At 47.2% G+C, this 19030-nt stretch overlaps 7 protein-coding genes across 7 annotated transcripts; 6 read left to right on the top strand and 1 right to left on the bottom strand.

Annotated features, from left to right (window-relative positions):
* Nucleotides 1-156: 156 nt before the first annotated feature.
* Nucleotides 157-3042, top strand: LACBIDRAFT_304824 (uncharacterized protein; the record flags this gene model as incomplete). The annotated part of the gene is made up of 10 exons (XM_001885133.1): nt 157-321; nt 377-529; nt 582-714; nt 763-889; nt 937-996; nt 1048-1325; nt 1383-1396; nt 1453-1596; nt 1646-2335; nt 2386-3042. The coding sequence occupies 10 exons, from the start codon at nt 157-159 to the stop codon at nt 3040-3042; spliced, it is 2421 nt and encodes an 806-aa protein (XP_001885168.1).
* Nucleotides 3043-4415: 1373 nt separating this feature from the next.
* LACBIDRAFT_304823 (uncharacterized protein) lies at nt 4416-5563 on the top strand (the record flags this gene model as incomplete). The annotated part of the gene is made up of 7 exons (XM_001885132.1): nt 4416-4452; nt 4504-4557; nt 4615-4674; nt 4725-4781; nt 4840-4857; nt 4950-4995; nt 5059-5563. 7 exons carry the CDS (start codon nt 4416-4418, stop codon nt 5561-5563), a joined length of 777 nt encoding a protein of 258 aa, XP_001885167.1.
* Nucleotides 5564-8836: 3273 nt separating this feature from the next.
* Nucleotides 8837-11731, top strand: LACBIDRAFT_304822 (uncharacterized protein; the record flags this gene model as incomplete). Its single annotated transcript, XM_001885131.1, has 4 exons — nt 8837-8841; nt 8898-8981; nt 9034-11369; nt 11424-11731. The coding sequence occupies 4 exons, from the start codon at nt 8837-8839 to the stop codon at nt 11729-11731; spliced, it is 2733 nt and encodes a 910-aa protein (XP_001885166.1).
* A 229-nt stretch (nt 11732-11960) lies between these two features.
* Nucleotides 11961-16035, top strand: LACBIDRAFT_304821 (uncharacterized protein; the record flags this gene model as incomplete). Its single annotated transcript, XM_001885130.1, has 6 exons — nt 11961-12576; nt 12635-14169; nt 14222-14587; nt 14644-15196; nt 15257-15948; nt 15997-16035. 6 exons carry the CDS (start codon nt 11961-11963, stop codon nt 16033-16035), a joined length of 3801 nt encoding a protein of 1266 aa, XP_001885165.1.
* Nucleotides 16036-16218: 183 nt separating this feature from the next.
* LACBIDRAFT_304820 (glycosyltransferase family 5 protein) lies at nt 16219-16854 on the top strand (the record flags this gene model as incomplete). The annotated part of the gene is made up of 2 exons (XM_001885129.1): nt 16219-16485; nt 16552-16854. 2 exons carry the CDS (start codon nt 16219-16221, stop codon nt 16852-16854), a joined length of 570 nt encoding a protein of 189 aa, XP_001885164.1.
* A 100-nt stretch (nt 16855-16954) lies between these two features.
* LACBIDRAFT_304819 (uncharacterized protein) lies at nt 16955-17411 on the bottom strand (the record flags this gene model as incomplete). The annotated part of the gene is made up of 3 exons (XM_001885035.1): nt 16955-16972; nt 17036-17276; nt 17323-17411. The coding sequence occupies 3 exons, from the start codon at nt 17409-17411 to the stop codon at nt 16955-16957; spliced, it is 348 nt and encodes a 115-aa protein (XP_001885070.1).
* Nucleotides 17412-17414: 3 nt separating this feature from the next.
* On the top strand, nt 17415-17855 carry LACBIDRAFT_304818 (glycosyltransferase family 5 protein; the record flags this gene model as incomplete). The annotated part of the gene is made up of 1 exon (XM_001885128.1): nt 17415-17855. One exon carries the CDS (start codon nt 17415-17417, stop codon nt 17853-17855), a length of 441 nt encoding a protein of 146 aa, XP_001885163.1.
* Between the last annotated feature and the right edge of the window lie 1175 nt (nt 17856-19030).

Here is a 19030-nt window from a genome sequence, read left to right as displayed (position 1 = left end):
CCCCTTACCTTGTCTTCTATTCTAACTAGATCAATGCATGCGCAGAGGGAACTGTCACTGTTTCAAATTCCGAAATTTTTTGGGGGTCTCTGGACGTGAGATTCACTTCGTTCTTGAATCCCCATTCTTGCCTCTCCACCATCCGACTCTCATACTATGCGTTATCCTATGAATCATTTGGGTACCAAGCTTGTAACAACGGATGTCCCTCTTTTGAAAAGTGAAGGACAAGTTAAAGGGAGCGGTGCTTCATTTGGCAAAATCGCTTTCTCGCCAGATGGCAAGCTTGTAGCTATTGGTGACGCTAGTGGCCGCTTGACAGTAAGTTACATCTCCATCATATCCTTCCGGTAAACTCACCAGTATTCTTTCGTAGATTAGACGCACTTGGACTACGTGGGGACTCCTTAGGACGTATGAGCTCGGGTCCAAAATTCGGGACATATGTTGGCACCCCGTCCAGTCAGACACCTTGCTTATCGGCTGTGGGTCGGGGAATTTTTATTGCCTAACAATGGAAGAAGAGGGTGTAAGAAACTCGATACCTCGCCGAACTGAGCTATGCTGATACTGAATGTCAGGAGAAAGTCATTCGTCGGGAAGTCCCCGGCTTTATACACGCCATTGCTCTCAACGACGACGGGAATCAGTTGGCAATTGGCTACAGCGATAATACTTGCGTCTCAGTTGTTTTGCTTGACGACCCTTGCTCAGGTAAACCTATGCTGATCTTTTCAAAGCGGGAGCTAAAGTTGATCATAGATATACAAAAACCTCTCATACCGCTCAAGACCTTGAAGAGACCCAACCCTGAGAACATTCCTCATAGAATATTTTACCTCTCCAATGGCACAGTTCTCATTGCGTATTTCGGTACTTTAGGTTTTTTGTGAGTGGCTTGTTCGAATCCTGATTGAACTCACTGACTTCTCAAAGTGCATATCGGGGGTTCCATCCTTACGACAAGCTGTTTGAAATTGAAGCAAAAAACTGGATGTCAGTCACTGTCGGCCAACGGTACACGCTCACTTACTCACTTCTCATCAGTGGAGGTGTCGCTCTCTCTCCGTCGAAGCTAACTCTTGCAGTTACAAATTTGACGGATGGTATCGACTACTACTCTATTACCCAGCAGCGCTACGCACACTCGATAGGATATGATGCCACAAAGGGCAGCACAACCATTCGTTACACTGAGATCGTGTTCTTAGACAACATGACCGTGGCGGCTGCTCACGTGTCAGGAAGTCTCGTCGTTGCAAGCTGGGACCCTAATTTGAAACCTTCTATCAATGTTCTTCGCAAGAACGATGGGACTCTCGGCCGTAAGTGACATTTTCCTCCTGTTTATCGTTCATAAATGATCCACTATGCATCTCAAGTATCACAAGTACTGGTGAGTTGACCTCGAATCATTTAGTTGTACTTTCCTTGACTACTTGTTTGGCCTAGGCATACAAGCTCATCGATGAGCGGCCGACAATTCTATTTGGTAATGGCGAGGAGGCGCAGACAGACATCATGATCGCCACCTTCAAATTACCAGCATATACAGCTGAGCGGGAGAATGAAGTTGTCATGGCGGCTCACGTCGCTGTCAGTCATTTTCGAGCTATCTACGCGAACAAACTAACTCTCTGATCAGCACAATCAACCAACCATTGAGATCTTACAACGAGGACAGCAGCATACGGCCAATCCCGAGCTACTCCGAGATGAGTCTCATGTTGAGTGGATGGCGGAGCCCATGGCCAAACCAGCAGGCCTGGAAGAAGGCAATCAGCCACAAATAGCGATATATGACCAGCCACCTACCAGTATCGTCACCAGCTCAACCGCAACCACCGACAACGAAGTGCTGACGAGTGCGGTCTCCAGCACTGTCAATCCGCCACCAACCAGTGCCGTTAGCAGAACCATCCCAATTGCAAGTACCGCCAGCCAGCTCCCAGTCACCGCTACTGTTGGGAAACCACCAATGAGCGCCGTCACTGGTACTATCAACCAGCCACCAGCAGCCACTGTCACCGACATTGTCCCAGCCGTCACCAGTACTACCTACCAGCCGTCAGCAGCCACGACTATCATCACCGCCGTCGACCAGCCACCAACAACTGCCATCACTAGTGCCGTCAGTCAGCCACTTACTGATACGGCCGCTCAGCCATATATGACCGTCGACCAGCCACTGCCTACGACCAAAGACAAGCCACCGTCTACAACACCACCATCTACCACGGTTGACCAGCCACCACCTGCCATTGTCAACCAGGTGCAAGCTCAAGCACAGGATCAACCAAAGCCGTCCACAAATTATGAGAGGTCAAAGCTGCAGGTACATTGAATCGACTCTATTACTTGATTATTTGATGACCAATTCAACAGCGATACCGAAAACTCCTCTTTTCTTGTTCTCTCACAGCACTTCTGGCGACAGCTGCTCGGTACATTCCACTCCCTACTTCTATCTACCAATATCAGATAGTCTCTCCGTTGGGCTTTGCAAAGTCATCTGTGGCAGCGACGGTGGCATTATCCCCCATGGGAAGCTTGGAGGAAATCGCTCAAAGCTTACCACCACAAGTGCCGTCGGCAGAGGGGATGGAGTTGTTTCCGACCATCATTTTGACAACTTTGTCTCCACAGACCTGGCCATCGACCCAGAACCCCACAGTAACACAAACAATCACTTGTATGATCACAGAAACCGTGACCTCAAACATGGGGATGACAATCACTGTGACCACTACGGAGCAGGTGACGGTAATTGCTACAGAGCGACCAATGGGGGTTGCTCAGAATACAGAGGTGGTCGCTAAAACCTCTACGGCATGGGGAAGCATCTTCTCTGTTTTAGCAGTTACTCTGGTCGTTCTGGCTCTTATTCCCTTCCTTTCGCAACCAGTTCGCAAGAGAGCATTTGGGGCGCTTTCGAGACGCCTACCCCAAGGCCTGTTACAGCACTACTTTGAACGAGACGTTCCACACGGACAAAGTTCACAGGTTAACGTTATTGCAACGGAAATGTCGGAAACATCGTAACTCGGGAGGCAGATGTAGTTCGCCGGAATGCCAAATTATCGCCTTCTCTATGGTAGTGGTTAGGACTGTTGTACATTTACCAACGTACCTACATGATATGTATGATTGTTCATGCCCAATCACAAAATGCGTATTAATTATTTAAATATCCGATCACCTGATGCGCGATATCTTTATCCTTGACACACACATTGCATATACAACACTCCAGACTTATCTGACTTTAGGACGCATACCAATCTTCTTTGTCGATCATAATCATGGATACAAACATACGGCCGAATGCTGTCGCAGCATCATTAGAAGGATACGAGAGACCCAACTGCAGCCCTTTCCCCTTTGGTTCCCGCACGGACAAAGATGTAGGAACGCTCCAAGCTTTGCCTAGACTATCATGATGACATGTATGAAGCTCCTCGAAGTGGACTTTGTTCACCTCAAGATCGGATCAAGCGCGGGCATCGATCCAGCTGGCTTCTCTGAAAGCGCGATGGGGTAGCTATCACTTTCTGTTCATGTACTGAGTGCTGACCAGACTCGGATGTTGTAGAGCCGCTTTCCCCGCTTCAAATCTGCACGCAATGGGGAGTAGCCATGGCCCAGTCCAACGGTGCGAATGACAGATTCTAACCCAAGTACTTGATCTCATCCGGCTAATCTTACATCTTGCTTCCTTATCAGTGCGTCTGGACCTACAAAGGAGGATCTATCAACGGACACCCATAAGGTCGAGCAACCAGTGCAGTCAATCAAAATTGAAGATTTTGAATTAGCTTTGGAAGATCCGACTCCGAGAGCCTCTAAACCTGCGGGTGCTCTAGTCCCCCCAATCCAAGCCGATCCCAACTTCGAGGCTCCAGATCCTTCTATCGTTAGCAAATTAACACAGTTTCTGACATGCACAGTATCAACATCCGACTCTGAAAAGCAATACAAAGAAATAGCCAACGCGGCTCTACTTCTGGCATCAAGCTCTCCAAATGATGCCTCCGTCATCAAAGCCACCCTCGGGTCGTTGCCTATCAAACCGAATGTTTCAGTTGATACTACAATTGATGCTGTCGTTTCCATTCTTAAGCGTGGACATAGCCCTCCTTTTGCGCAAGCGGGCTATTTCGGGTAAGCGAACAAAATTTATGGAGGCAACGTTGCTGCCCTCAGATAATCACAAATTGACGGATTAACGTAGCACTGCAAGCGCTACGGCTCCTCATTTTGACCACAAGTGGGCGACAAGTTTTCTTACGCAGTGTTTAATCTAATCAAGATCAAACTTAGCTCGGCTGGTCCTTTCGGTACTTTTTCTTTCCAACCTCAAGGACCTCAATTCGGGACGTTCAATCCACACAACGGCAACGTTCAAGGGCCACCAAATGCAATGTATGGCGCGACTCATAGTTTCTCGGCTTTGTGAGCAGAGCATTGGTGATTTTTTTTGTTAATCTGATAATCTGGCTTCAGTGGTCAAGGACCGCAACATAGTGGTCCCTCAGTTGGTCCAACTCAAGCACCGCTGTGAGTAAAGCAGATCGTATACTCCGTTATATATCTAACGCTTTTACCCGAGCCAAGTCCAACCCACCATGGACATCCATCTAACAGCCCGTCATTTGGGTCAAACCAAGCGTTCTCGTGAGCGGAGCTTTCGGATGATATCTTCAACATCTAATGATTTGCCTTAGTCCAACTCCCCAAGGACAGCCTATCAGCCCCTCCACCATCCCGAACCAAACATCGTTGTGAGTGAAATGTTGCGTTTATCTCTTCTTTGATATATCTAATGGTTTACTCTCGCAGCGCTAGCGGACAAACTGAGCAAGAACAATCCCCCAGTGGCCCTTCAATCGGGCAAAACCAGTCATCATCGTAAGTGAAGAATTGAACTTATATCTAGATCTCCTTCCCAGGCCTGACCAACTCTCCCAGTATTCCACCAGCTGCGCCAAAAGAGAAGTAAGTGATATCTGTCATCAATTTCGAAAATCTTATAAATCTTTTAAACTCTTTTTCTCATAGGGTCAAACGTTCGATATACGTTCCAACTGAAGAACACAAGGCTACTCGGAGAGCCAACAAGATTCACGTTTATCTTAAAGACCAGACCATCCAGAGGCAACCAGACCACAACTTCCAGATCGTCACCACGTCAGCCCTATATGCCATAGACCAGGTGCCTTTGGTTTTGGCATGCTTGGACAAGTGGATGTTCCGACCAGGCGATCTCTGGATCAACAAACACCTCGAAAACCTCGCCAAAACCAAAGTCTGGTTCTTAAACACACAAAATCAGTGGGTTGAGGTGACGAAGAGCTATTTTGAAGACAACGCAGCAACCTATCACCCTGTACTGGAACATACCCATGTTCTCACGCATACGAAGAACAGAAGAGAAGAGCCAGCATGGCTCACGAAGAAGCAATTCTTCAAGCGCAGGGATCAGGAGATGTACGTTAACCCACCATGGCCACCAATACCGGGAAGTTCGTCGGAAATTAGGGCTAAGTCCCCCGCTCCCAATTGACAGCACTCGATAATCAGGCTCCAGACTATGCCAACCCACCATCGCCACCAGAACTGGGAAGTAAGTCGCATAGGGAGGTCGGCGTTGAGGTCACTTGTAATTGACATCACTCTTTCCACTTCGAGTACATTGGCGTAGTCTAGGCCTCCTTGAGCTTGCTCTACATGTATTTGAATTCTTCATTTTCTTAATACTTGCGCCTGATCATGATAGCTCCGAAGTATTGTGTGATCATGATCATGAATTCGTGGATGTCGCTCAAGGCTACTACACCACCTGCACCTGTACATGTACATACATCAACTACGGTACATGTACCTGTGCAAGCGCGTGGCGCTCTAGACCTTACGGCCCCAGTCATCTAAGATTAGGAACGAGGTTCGACTCCTCTCGCGCGAGCGTCACTCGCGTGATCTTATCAAGTTTTTTGGGGTGATCATGACAGTGCTAGTTAGTGCTCCTGCAGGGGCTCGGGGTTTTGGACATTCTGATATACTTGGAAGAAAATTCAAAGAGCCAAGGAACGAATTGGAACAATCTCGATGTCACATGTGATTGCTCTTCGCCAAATTCATTCCGACGGCCACGATTCGGAATATTAATATTATGGTGATTTTTGACACATATAAGCTGCGCTATTCCCCACTGCGCTACCTGGTAAAAATAATCCTTCCAATATTACTATGAAGTGTTGTGATTATTTATGTATCATGGGTTCGTTTCACTTGCGATTCAGTTGGAATTCGATGTCACTAGCTTCAGCTCACGCTAGCGCTATATCTCCTTCTGTAGATAAAAAGGCAGCGTGACGTAGAAGCATGGCGCTGACATTTTACCCTGATAGATGATCGGACAAAGCAAAAGCCGATTTGGTTTTGAGATGGCAAGAAAACTGGTTTGACTGGTGAAATAGAACCCGAGGCAGGCGTTGGTGAGGGTACACGTTTTGATGATGCACTAGTACCAGTATGGTTTCATGATCATGGGCAACTTCACGACCACCTTGCACCGCCAGCCTAGGGGCATTTTTATTATTATTCCAGTCGATCGAGGATATCGATCCTGTTAGGAAGCATTCCTTGGCCGAACCCAATTGGGACCATGGTCACGACTAGATGCCAGACCGGCCAAAACAAATGAAGTGATGACCACCTTGCAATTGGAGCCTGCAGGCATTTTTCTCCATGCGAAGTGAGGGGAAAGTTCCTTGGCCGAACCCAATTGGGGCCTTACATCATGATGTCAGGCTGGCGAAAACAAATGAATTTCCTCTTTTAATGGGTAGCGGAATGTGAACCACCACCCAATATATATTTACTACTGCTCACTGATCACACATATGCACGTTATGTAGTAGATAGCTTTATCAAACGTGAAGTTCTAATTTCAAACCGACTATATGTAAGTGATGTTATTTGTGAGTTATTATTTGGACCAACAGGGACCCACAACAAGTCGATGACTTTGAAGCGTAACAAATCCAAACTTCTGGTATACGTAGTTCCTTGCAAAGAATCGAGTTGCACCTAGATATATATATACATGTACATGTACGTCGGGAACCTTCAAATTTGTTATTAGTAGCCATGAGTGTGTATATATATGGCAAATTGGTGCTTACAACCGTCCTAGACCTGCGCACGTAGCATAATCAAATGGCCATGGCCTGCATGCAAGTTTAAAATTTTGGGGTTGATCGTGACCGGAGTGAATAATGCAACAAGGTACCCGACAAGCATATTAAGGATCCGGAGTAAGTTAATTTATTATTAAAGTGCGCAGATGTCGACGACTCACGACCGCCAGAACATCATGACCATGGCCATTGCGATCGATTGGCTCAAGGTATATACGTAGTACTAGTACTTATATATGAAACAAACAAGAAACAAATTAAAACAAAGCTAGCGCTAGCGCTGGACGAAAGGACATTCCCAGTCCAATTGCAAAAGATATATTTTGTTTGTATGATCATGATATATATATATATCTTGAGAATAGAAGTCTGAGCGACGAGCCATATTTGTGATAAACCAGGAATACTTACTGATCATGAAAGTCCATCTTAATCCCATGCAGATTCTATGTCATTACTAGTTGACCATGGGACTGATCATGAATAATCATAATTGTGAGGATCCGGAGAGGAAGGTCGGTCACGTCGGTGTCTGCTCGTTGTTGGCGGAAGAGGACAAAAGCATCTGTGATAAAACCCAGTCATCGCGCAACGTTAACGCAACCACGGCACCACTGAAACCAGTTCTAGATCTAGAAAGATGCCCATGCAGACGAACCAAAGGATGGACGGAAGAATGGTACTAGACAGATACCACAGCCAGGGCATCATACCTGCAAGCCATAGGCCTAGGCCTAGGAGAGGCAGATTCGGAGAAGATGTTGCATACTAGTATAGGTCGATCGAAAGGAAGACTGAGGAAGCCACCCATGGCAAAGCCAAAGGGCCCAAGCCAAAGGCCTGGCATATCTGCGAGCCATATATATATATCAAATATATATATAGGTTTAGAGGCAGATTCGGAGAGGATGATGTGAAGACTGAAAGGAAGACTGGAGAAGGCACCCATGGCAAAGCCAAGGGGCGCCCAAGATAGATCTACTGAAGTACTACATAGAGACGACGTCGAAAGGGGTCGAAAATGGAGGTAACTATTTATAAATAATTAAGGTTGCCATCACTCGGTGCCTTAACAATTGCAAACTCAACATTTTCTCACAAGTTCTCAATCGTCTCTACTCTAGTCTTTGCACGTCTCGGCTTTGCCGAACGTGTTATCCATCCTAGCAGGCCTCAGGCCTCATTCTTTCTCCCCACAAATACATTTTCTAGCCTCTGCACGTCTCGTCTTTGCCGAACGCGCGCGAAGTGGCTTCCTCGCCTTCCACCACAACTTGCCCTTCTGACCTTCTCAGAACGCTGCCTCTCTAGATCTTGCGTCTCGCGTCTCGGCTTTGCCGAACGTGAACTCTCAATATCTCAAATACGCACACTATCTTTTAAGAATCACCTCTCCCTCTGTCTTCACACCCTCTCTTCCAACACCTTGCCTTCTCTCTCTGCGCGTCGCGGACTCACCGAACGTGCCTTGGTCCTTGTACACCTATTGCTCAGCATATCCTCAGCATAGGCCTGTTTCAGCTTCGACAAACATCTCACTGTTTGCCGAACGTTCCTTCGCCCTTCCTCTTTTCCACGCCTCGCTGGAACTCTGACCAAACTCTATCGTGTTGTGACTTCGTGGATTATCAATTGAAATGCCGTGAGTACACCTTTTGTAGAGCGTCGTAATTTGGAACTAATGACTCATGCAAATAGTAAACGTGAGTTCTGGAGAGGTCTTTTCTGGCAGGAGGGCGGATTATCTCAGCAGAGAGTGCCATCGTGCACTAACGAATCCATGTAAGCGATTTCGCTGAATGTCATCGACAAAAACATCTGACATTTGAGCCAGGCCGCTTGACCGCTCCCGTGGTCGACTGATTCACGAGTCTGGTGTGGATTACTATTCGCCAAATTGCTCACGGACGATTCAAGTTCCAAAAGTTACAGACCCCAATAAGCAGCAGTTTCCTATGAATTCGGGATGGAAAGATTTTACAGAGCCAAGATGGTGGACAGACACTCATGGCTGGCTTGCCTTTGTTCCTCGCGAACCAATGCTAGTTGGTTTTCCTTTTGATCGCCTAGCTCGCCTGCCACAAACTTTTACCTTAACATCAGAAGGAAAATATTCACTGCCCCAAGACATTGTTGATTCTTGGACAAGGCTGGACGTCGATTTGCTCCATGTCACCCGAAGACTCCTTGGAGCTTACCAAATTGCAGCAATCGCTCCATATTCTCCTCGGGCCAAGGGTTATCGGGGGTCTTTCAAACAACCCCATTCTATCAAAAAAGCTGCAATGCTTTCCCGAGATTGGTATTTTGTTTGGATGGGTTTACTATCCTATGGGGTGGCTCGAGCAGAGTTCTCGCTAGAGGCACAGAAAGATTATCGACAGCGGTGCGAAGACCAAGGAAAAGATGCCATTCTTGGAGTACCTGACTGGCGATCATTTTTGAAAGAGCGAAGCCTTGATTACCCGAATGAAATTTGCTTTGATTCTACCTGGGTGGATGCCATCTCCGCTTCCACTGTTTGCGACTTCTCAATCAGTAATCCTCGGGCAGGGATTTTCCTTAAGCTACCCAATCAGGGACCTTCTGACTATCAGCCTTCGATTCGGTGGTTCTGTCAGAGAGGTATACCTGTCTGGTATAGATGGGGTCCTGAAGAACATGAATTAGCCAAGCAAAATGATTTCTATCGAGGTCTGGCACCGTTAACAGACAATCCGGGTGTCCCATCCTTGTTCACCGATTCGCAACATGCCATTACGCTCGTTCCTGGGACCGCTTCACCTGTGAGATCGTCTGGTTCAAAGTCATGGCAGCAGTATTTTGCAGACCTCGAAAAGGAAAATCTTGAACGAGCAAAGGTGGAGTCTGCTAGAGATCGTGAGAGACGACTGAACCGCGAGCGCCAACCACCAACCCGGAGTGCCAGGGTGATTGAGTGGGTTGAGCCTATAAATGGCGGAAACCAACTCATTCCAGAGGAAAAAACAGTGGCAGAGCGCGTCGACATTCTGGAGATGTACGAAGACAAGTACAAACGCTATGATTCATTCAATAATACATGGCATATCTGTGAAGAGTTTGGAGCCGGCCAATCAGAAACGTGGCAGGAGTCGGAGGACTATCGAATGTTCCTTGGGGACTACACCAATGAGGAGAGAGAGGAAATCGAACACATGGGGTTAGGCGATGAACCCCCTCCCATTTTGAATACCCTTCGTGCCCCCACGCCACCCACAAATCCTGAACCATATGTTGCGACAGATTTTCCTTCTGACCATTTTCAAGCCGTCAACAACCTGCGTCAGACATCTCTGCTGGAGCTGTTGCAAATTGGCGTCTGCGAGACATTGCATGAGCACTATGGATTGATTCCTCCAGTCCCAATTCCACAATCGCATCCTGAATTCTCTGAGAAGGATGGACAACGCTTTGGCCGCTGGCTTGGTTTGGACACCGATGACAAGCCAGAATTGCGCCGAAAATTTGAGGCGTCTGATATAGCTCGGCTGTCTTTGCAGTTTGTTAAACTATTGATAGCTGGCAAACATCCGTCGAGTGATTACTGGGATCTTTCGCCAAGTAACCGCGAGTCATTGGTGTTTTCCAAACGACTGAAGTCGGTGTCATTATCCTTTTTTGAAAAGATTCAAGCCAACTACCGTTGGATCTTTGTTTTTGACTTCAAGAGTGAGGCGACCGTGCCTTGGAAGCTCGCGGTGACTACTGCTGCCGACGTACTTCTGGTCTGTAGACTTGATCCACGTTACAGGGAGGCTGATATTGCCCGTTTTTTGATCGAGCGTGGGGTACCTTTCCGTACCCTGGTGTGGAAAAGTATGATGCCTAAGCCCCCCCCAAGTATGCCCGTCATCTATCAGCTCCCTTCTCGCGGCCCCAATTATGTTTTCAGTAAGCACGACTTTGATAGCTACATTCACCTCCGAGAAATTCTGGTCCGTCAACCACGCATCCGTGCAGCTCTGCTTCGAGGGGGGATGCCATGGCGGTTAGTCATCAGCTTTATGCATCCTGACAAGGTATTGGGTGGTCCCGTGGGTGGTGGTCCCATGCGAGAAGTTCATCACCCTTCTGGTGAGATGCTTGTTGACGATGACCTCACAGATTTGGAACTGGATTTGTTGTGCGGGACATACATTTGTGACACAGGTATGTAATCATACATTGAGCGGATCAGCCACTGAAAACTCTTATTCTTTACAGGGGAAGGTCCCGTCATAGCATACAAATCTTGGTTCCCACCAGCTTTTTTGTTTGAAAAGAAAGACTGCGCGGAGAACTATGGCCGGTGGACTGATTATCGGGAAGCCAGATATAGGCGTCGTTTGTTGGATATTGAGCAACATGGGGCTCAACCAGAGCCTGTGTCAAGATGGCGGGACCAGTTAAGAGGTTTAAAAGAGACGCGCTTGCTCAATCAAAACATGGAGAAGCTGGCGCTCAAGTTCTTGAACGAACACCGTCCTGACATGGCACACCTCACTTGCGAATGGATTTCAAAAGAGAGATGACACTTAATAGGGATTACTGTATTCTCCATCGATCGCTCAATCGATTTGTTTTCTTGGACTTTATCTTTGTTGATTTCAAGGTAGTCTAGATCACGTGCAAGCAGTCAACTCAATCGATTGTTACAATATTAATTGTTGCTCGTTTCCGAAATCGAAGTTCAAACGCAAAAGGTGTGTGAGATGAAAACTGTTCGATTGCATACTCACATGGGTTGCAAAGCGTCCCTCAATGCATTCAGCTCATGCTAGTTCCCGGAGGTCTGCCCGTCCCAAAGATTGCATTTGCAAGTGCCGTTCGCACTGTACCATCTACAATTTATCAACAGGAGTTTACGAAGGGGGGGGTAACTGGTTGAGTCGCAGTACTCGTGATCAACATAGTCGAGATGATCGGAGGCTAGAGAGAGCTGGTCTCACCACTGGTGTTGACGCTCAACATGTTTCTACCCCTGGCCAACAGATTTCAAATGGGATTCAGCTAATCAGAGAGGAGTTGGATCTTCGTTGCCAGCTCCCCGTCTCTAGCCCTCTGACTCCATTCACTTTCGCCAATGATCCCCTCACTCACGGAGACTATATCTTTCCAGCTGAAGCAGATATATTACGACCCAACTCAGGTGTACATGCACTTAGGCCTGATTGCTATGCCAACGGCGCTTTCCTCGAGACGGAACTTCGCTTTTGTGAGCTTCTCGCCAGGCTAACCAACATGGAATCCACAGAGGAGACAGATATGCTCACTGATCATCTACGTGATGAACTGTGGCGAATGCATCGAGAGAAAGAGCTTCAATGGGTTCAACAGCGGTCGCCCCTTGTGAATGACAAAGTTGTCATCAACACAGGTGAGAACTTTCACGATTCGAAGGTCAATCTGCAGTCTTACGATTACTACTTGTCCAGAGATCCATTTTTATGAATACGGCCCAAAGAATCCTGTATTGAAGGCAGCATCGCTCGTATCTCTCGCACTACAATATATCTATTTCACACCTCGGAGAGCTGTACGAGTTTATCTGGGGGGGTTGAAAGATATTCTCAGATCCACGGGAACCCATCCCTCGTTAATTCGGGAAATTCTTAAAGATCCTCATACAGCTTCTTCCCAATTTCGTTTGGAAGGCGTTACCCATCAGTACATCGCTTGCTCTTCATGTCATTCACTGTATCCTCTCAAACCGGGTGACAGTCCTGTTAACATCAGTCAACTTGCTCTTCCCCGTTGCCCTTTCAAAAAGACGCCGTCCAGCTCGCTTTGCAATACACCTTTGTGGACGCAACACAAAGTTGGACCGGATCAAATACGTTTCAAGCCTTGCAAAAGATATCTTCACCAAGATTTGAAGGCGTGGCTTGGTCGTCTTCTATCACGGAAAGGAATTGAGGAGATTTTAGATCGACCACTGCGTACTCCTCCCGCAGATCTGGATTCACCTATCGATGACATTTGGCTCTCACCTGTCTTTCGTGATTTGAAAGATTCTTCAGGTCAACCCTTTCTTTCTGGTCCTGTGGGTGAGGGACGTCTAGTGTTCAGCTTCGCTATGGACAGTTTCGATCCATTTGGTATGAAGACTGCTAAGCAAAGTGCCTCATCCACCGGAATGTGGCTTGTCTGTTTGAACTTTCCAGAAGAGACGCGCTACCTTCAAGAGAACTTGTTCTTTGCCGGTGTAATTCAGGGACCAGATAAACCTTCAAATGAACAAACAAATCATTACATACAACTGATTGTTAATGATTTGCTTGACTTTTGGGATCCTGGAGTATTCTTCTCCCGAACATATCGATACCGGCTTGGACGACTCTTCAAAGCAATGCTTGTGCCTGTCGTGGCAGACATGTTGGCTCTTCGGCAAATCATTGGAAGCGCAGGTTCTACAACAGCCCACTACTTCTGCACGTTTTGTGATCTCGATTATGATGACATAGAGGTTTTTGATCGGAGCGAGTGGCCTGCAAAAGACGCAGATCACATACGCCATTTTGCAAGACTGTGGAAGGACGCGGCTAGCGAGCGCCATCAAGAAGATATATTCAAAGCATGTGGCGTGCGATGGTCCGCTCTTTTCGATCTTCCTTATTGGCGGCCAATAATATACTCCATCATCGAGTCCATGCATGTTTTGGACTTGAATATCTCCCAGCAGCATATCCGCAATAATTTTCAAGTCAATCTCGCTGCCAAGGGTGGGGATGGCACTACAATCACAGCTCTTCCTGTAAAACGGAAACGCGTCAGTTCAAAAGTAGACCAAGCCTCCCTCTCTGCTTGCATAGAGGCTGTGAAAAAGAATGATCCAGACCTCCTTTACCAGCTTCTCAGATTCAACCGCAAAGTCTTGTTTACTTTCTGCGACGACAACAAAATCAAAGGAGAGAATCACAATCTGTTGGTTGGAACACGATGGGTCCTGGCAAACAATATTGAGCTTTGGGTAAGTGTAGTTGTTCCCTAGCATGGCTTTTCTAAATCTATTTTAGCGTCAGAATAGTGAAAATCCCGGTGTACGGGCATTCTTGTTTGATCGGACTTCCGAAGATGTAGACATGACAATCTACTCAGATGATGAAGACGATTCATCATCTGAGGGTGGGGATGCTAGTCTCGATACACAGCCTATGGGTGAAACTGCCGGTCACGCTGCTTCTGCGGATGTTGACGCGAAATTGGCACGCATCATCCAGCACATTATAGACAAGACGGATGCACAAGAATCAAGGCGAAAGGCGTACCAGCAAGGCAATACCTCAATATTCATCAATCTCTGTGATATCATAGGTGTCGACTACAGCCATATCGATCTAAGTAAAAGAGCAGCAAAATCTACTGTATGGGACATTCTCATCAATGCTGTAAGTCTGAATCGTCTCTTTCTGGCTGGTGCTCAAGGATGTGGGTCATGTTAAAGGTCAACGGAGACCCAAGGAACATCACAAATCTCCAGTCATTCATTCCTGAGAAGAGTTCTGGTGAACGAGCTTTGCTTGGTAAAGATGTCATGGAAGCTATCTGGGAAGATATGTCATTTACTCAACTACCCTCTTGGATTGGTTCTGTTCCTCGCAACTGGGGAACGACCAAAAGGGGTAAGCTTAGTGCAGACAACTGGAGGGTCATTACTACCATCCACCTCCCAATTACCCTCATCCGGCTCTGGGGTCAAGACAATGGACGTAAAAAGGAACTGCTCGACAACTTTATGGACCTTGTTTGTGCGGTGCGAATTGCAAATATGCGCGTCTCTTCAAAAGATCAAATCAAAGCATACAACCATCATATAGCTCGCTACACGAGTGGTTTACCCAGATTGTATCCGGATCAGAAAATCAAACCAGTCCATCACGCAGCTCTTCATCTTGGAGACTTATTAGAACTGTTCGGACCCGTTCATTCACGAAGTGCTCCATTTTATGAGCGATACATCAACTTTTTACACCGAGTGAACACCAACCAAAAAATAGGTACATATATGTTCGATTTCAATTATCATTTCAACCTCATTTACTGATTACTCGTCAAAGGCGATTTGGAGGAAACATTCTTGAAGACGTCTATCCGTACATCCAATCTTTGCGCCATTCTCGCTGATGATGAGAAAGTGCGCCAACTCGTTAATGAAATGATATCGAGCCTAGATGCCATCGCCAAAGAAGACGTTCGAGGGTCTCGGCTTGCGGCTATGTTGGACCCTACTCTGTCAGGGCACACGACTGATGCAGATTCGATACCTTTCACGCTGGGCGAATCAGCTTACCAACTTCTTTGTGAAATCATTCTTAGGCATCGCAACGGCGACTTGGTCAAACCTACTCACCAAGCGATATACCTCAAACAAGTTTCTATTCATGGGGTCTCCTACGCCACCTGCTCATCCCGTGCTTTTCGAAATAGCACCGTAATGTTTCGATTGCATGTTGTCTCACCGTACACACCAGAACTCCATAAAGCAGGGGTGATTGATGCAATATTCAAACATTCACATGGTGGAGTTGAAAGCTTCTATCTGATTGTGCGAGAATATCTCCCCTTGGATCCTACCAGTGGATGCGTGGATCCTTTCCGGCAGTATGGGTTTGCAGGAGGTTATCTTTGTAATCGACAGCCGACAAGTCTGCATGTCCTCGAGCTCAACCAGGTGATTTCGCACTTCGCCCTAACAAAGATGCGACAGGAGGGATATCAACATCTCATCCATGTTCTGCCAGTAGATCGTGTAAGTCTAGCTATCATGATCCGAAAAGAAGTTCTAATCAAGTTCTAGTGCATGTTAGCATTTTCTGTTGAAAACACATCAATGTAGGCCAGAAGTCCCTCAACTCGATTTCGTGGCTGGATTCATGGGTATGGCCGGGGAATGTTAAGTGTACAATGCAGAACGGATGTACTGTAGGCGATACAACCCCCAATTCATACTCTATACCCGCGGCTTGAATTATGGCCGAAACATGTCTCGACAAGGCCGCCTTCTTGTCCGCCAAAGCAGATGGTCGGTGGGAATGCTATGCAACAAGAGAAAGTCAAAACTGTCTTCCAGGAATGGGTGAAGTGTGTTAATGTCAAGCTCACCTTTGTCGTCAACAGCAACACCGCCATTCGTATCAATTTCGATACTCGCTCGGGCTCTTGGCCTCAACAACGCCAACGAGAACACGAAGAAAACGAAGAGGATGGTGACGTCGAGGGTCACAGTACCCCTGCCGATTTGTTGGCCAGCATCTGCTCTATAAGTAAAGAACACTGCACGAAATACGTTCAACTCGGCAATACATTCAATCTCTTGCATGCCGCTACATCTTACGTCAGCACACATCGATAGAGCATCGGGGTGGCAGGTGTTTTGAACAAGTATGGAAAGCGCAGTTGGGCTCGATACCCCGCACTTTGGACCTCAAAACACGTCGATTCTAGATCTATGCCAAATCCTGACCCAAGTGATATAGCTGCACTCGATGAGATACCTACGAAAGCTCGTGACGCCGAGATTGATCAGGTTGCTGAAGCCGCTCGTTCCGAGCTCAGAAGACAAGCGCGAGAAACGACGAAGAAAAGGAGAAGCCACATCGGCCAGACAGCCAAGAGGTTATGGATACCGACGAGGAGAAAGCCAAGGAAGCGATGATCGACCAGCCAAAGATCGTTTCTTCAACGGCCAGGCGTTACCTAATGACTTCCAGGCACTGGCTACGTGCAACAGATGGACACGCACCTGCCGATGACGACTATCCGGGAGGCGTAAACTACGGGGAGATTACACAGGTAAGTCGGTGAATACTCACATAACGACAAAACTGACGTCTTACTATAAAGAGACTAAGCATCTGCACGCCACACATGGCCAAATCTTGAGTGAACACATGCCCCGAAGCTACAAATTCAGAGCATTGTTCCATGCCTGCCCTGCGAGCAGCCTTGTATGCTTCTGAGATAACCAGCGCGAAGGACTTGGGCCGCAAGAAATTCGGAACGGTCGCTTTGACGCGATCAAACCTTTCCTTCAACCATAGTGCGGGTTTCGCTAGATTCGGGAATTCCGCCATTTGACTACAACATAAGTATGAGAGCGACTTTCAAAGGACCGGATACGCACTGGGTCAAACGTTGGTGGACGTAATCGAGTGCCCAACTCCCGTCTCTCAGGTGACCGCACAGGGGGTGTCCCAAGTCGTTATAACGCATGATATGCTTCAGCGGATGCATACAACCTTCCAAACCGCAGTATACCATCTTACCCAAGTTGGGCACATCATATGCGCTAAAGCACCTCCAGTCGCGTCCGTCATTGATCTGTATGGTCGTTTTGCTGCAGAGAAGCTTACCAGACGAATCATACCTCGTGCGCGTGTTCTCAAAACCGGGGTTCACAGCGCTACCCCGTATCTCTTTAGCGGAGCGGACGTTGCGTTGATACCATCTCGAGATGAGCCCTTTGGTTTTGTAGTTGTCGGATTCGGTAGGAAAGGTGCACTTGGTGTAGGAGGTTTGGGATTAATGCTGGGTTGGGTAGGTGTCATATCGTCGTTGATAACGCGTGATAGCTGGAGGGTGGGGATAACGGCCATCTCTCCCTTTGGTAGGCGCTCATGGAGGAGTTCTTGGCTGCTAAGAGAGCTATGCACATAAATCGTCGGCACGGATGCGGTCATCTTTACCTATAATACACTCAATTCAAACAACCTTTGTTTGCTGTGAACACCCCGTGAACGATTGCATAATGTCGGTCTCACACTCGTTGATGGGCAGCCACTGACCCAACCTTACTTGAAGCCGTCTCAACCTCTATGCGTCTCACTATCTACTGCCGTCCTCCTCGCTGGTTTCCGGAGAGATATCAGGCACAGGCTCTGAGACTCGTTCGCCAGGCAATGAGTTCCAGCGTCAAGGATGAACTCAATGCCAAATTCGGGGTCGACGACTGGCTCATGATTCTCCAGTGCGTTTTCGTCATCTAGAACTCTTTTTTTGCACTAACATTCGTTCAAGCGACCCGCCACACCGTTCCAGCTTGAAAGCGGGGCGCGTTCACCCGACAGGCGATCACATAACGCTCTGGGGTTTCCAGCGTGGTTATAATTACAGCCAGTCACTGTTCTACATGCACATCTACGTCGCGAACGACAACGCTGTTGAATGGGGCGAAGATGATCGCAAAGTGTTCAGCCCGGCGTATTACGACTATTTGTGGAGCGGATCCGGAGATCAGGTCGATTCATTTATCCTAGCTCTTCGACATGCCCTTACCTTCTAGTTTTCTCTCTCTCTAGATATTTGAAAACGACGATCACACGCGTATGAAAGATGCGTAAATCTAGATCTTACGGTTTGAGCGACCACAACCCAGATCTACGCGCACGTCGGCATCAACGTTTGCGACCGATTGCCCAGCACTGTTGATATAACACCTACTTGCGTCATTTCTTGCAGCCACAATTCCTACAGTTTGATCATGACTATAGCCAGTATATATATACCCACACCCCACTCCATTCGTACATATTAATTTCGCACTCATAAATTTGTACTGCTCAACAGTTAACACAATTCTTGATATTTACTAGGGATACAACAGGATACAACGTCAGTACTCGTCTTACCACGTAATCTATTTTTAGCAATCGTCGGGGCTGCAATCCTTTTCTGGAAATCGTCGGGGCTTGGCGTGACTCAATTTTGCCACGTTTTGGCCACATTTTGATCGGTGGATAAATTGCTAATATCTTCACCTCTCGAGCACCACAGAAATGGTAACCCAATTGGAAATTCATCTCAGGGATGTATTCTGGTATTAATTTTAATAT

This window comes from Laccaria bicolor, genomic scaffold (genome assembly GCF_000143565.1).
Source record: "Laccaria bicolor S238N-H82 LACBIscaffold_29 genomic scaffold, whole genome shotgun sequence".
Lineage (NCBI taxonomy): Eukaryota > Fungi > Basidiomycota > Agaricomycetes > Agaricales > Hydnangiaceae > Laccaria > Laccaria bicolor.
The sequence above is the reverse complement of the archived record's forward strand: the minus strand, read 5'-3'. Positions and strand labels throughout refer to the sequence as shown.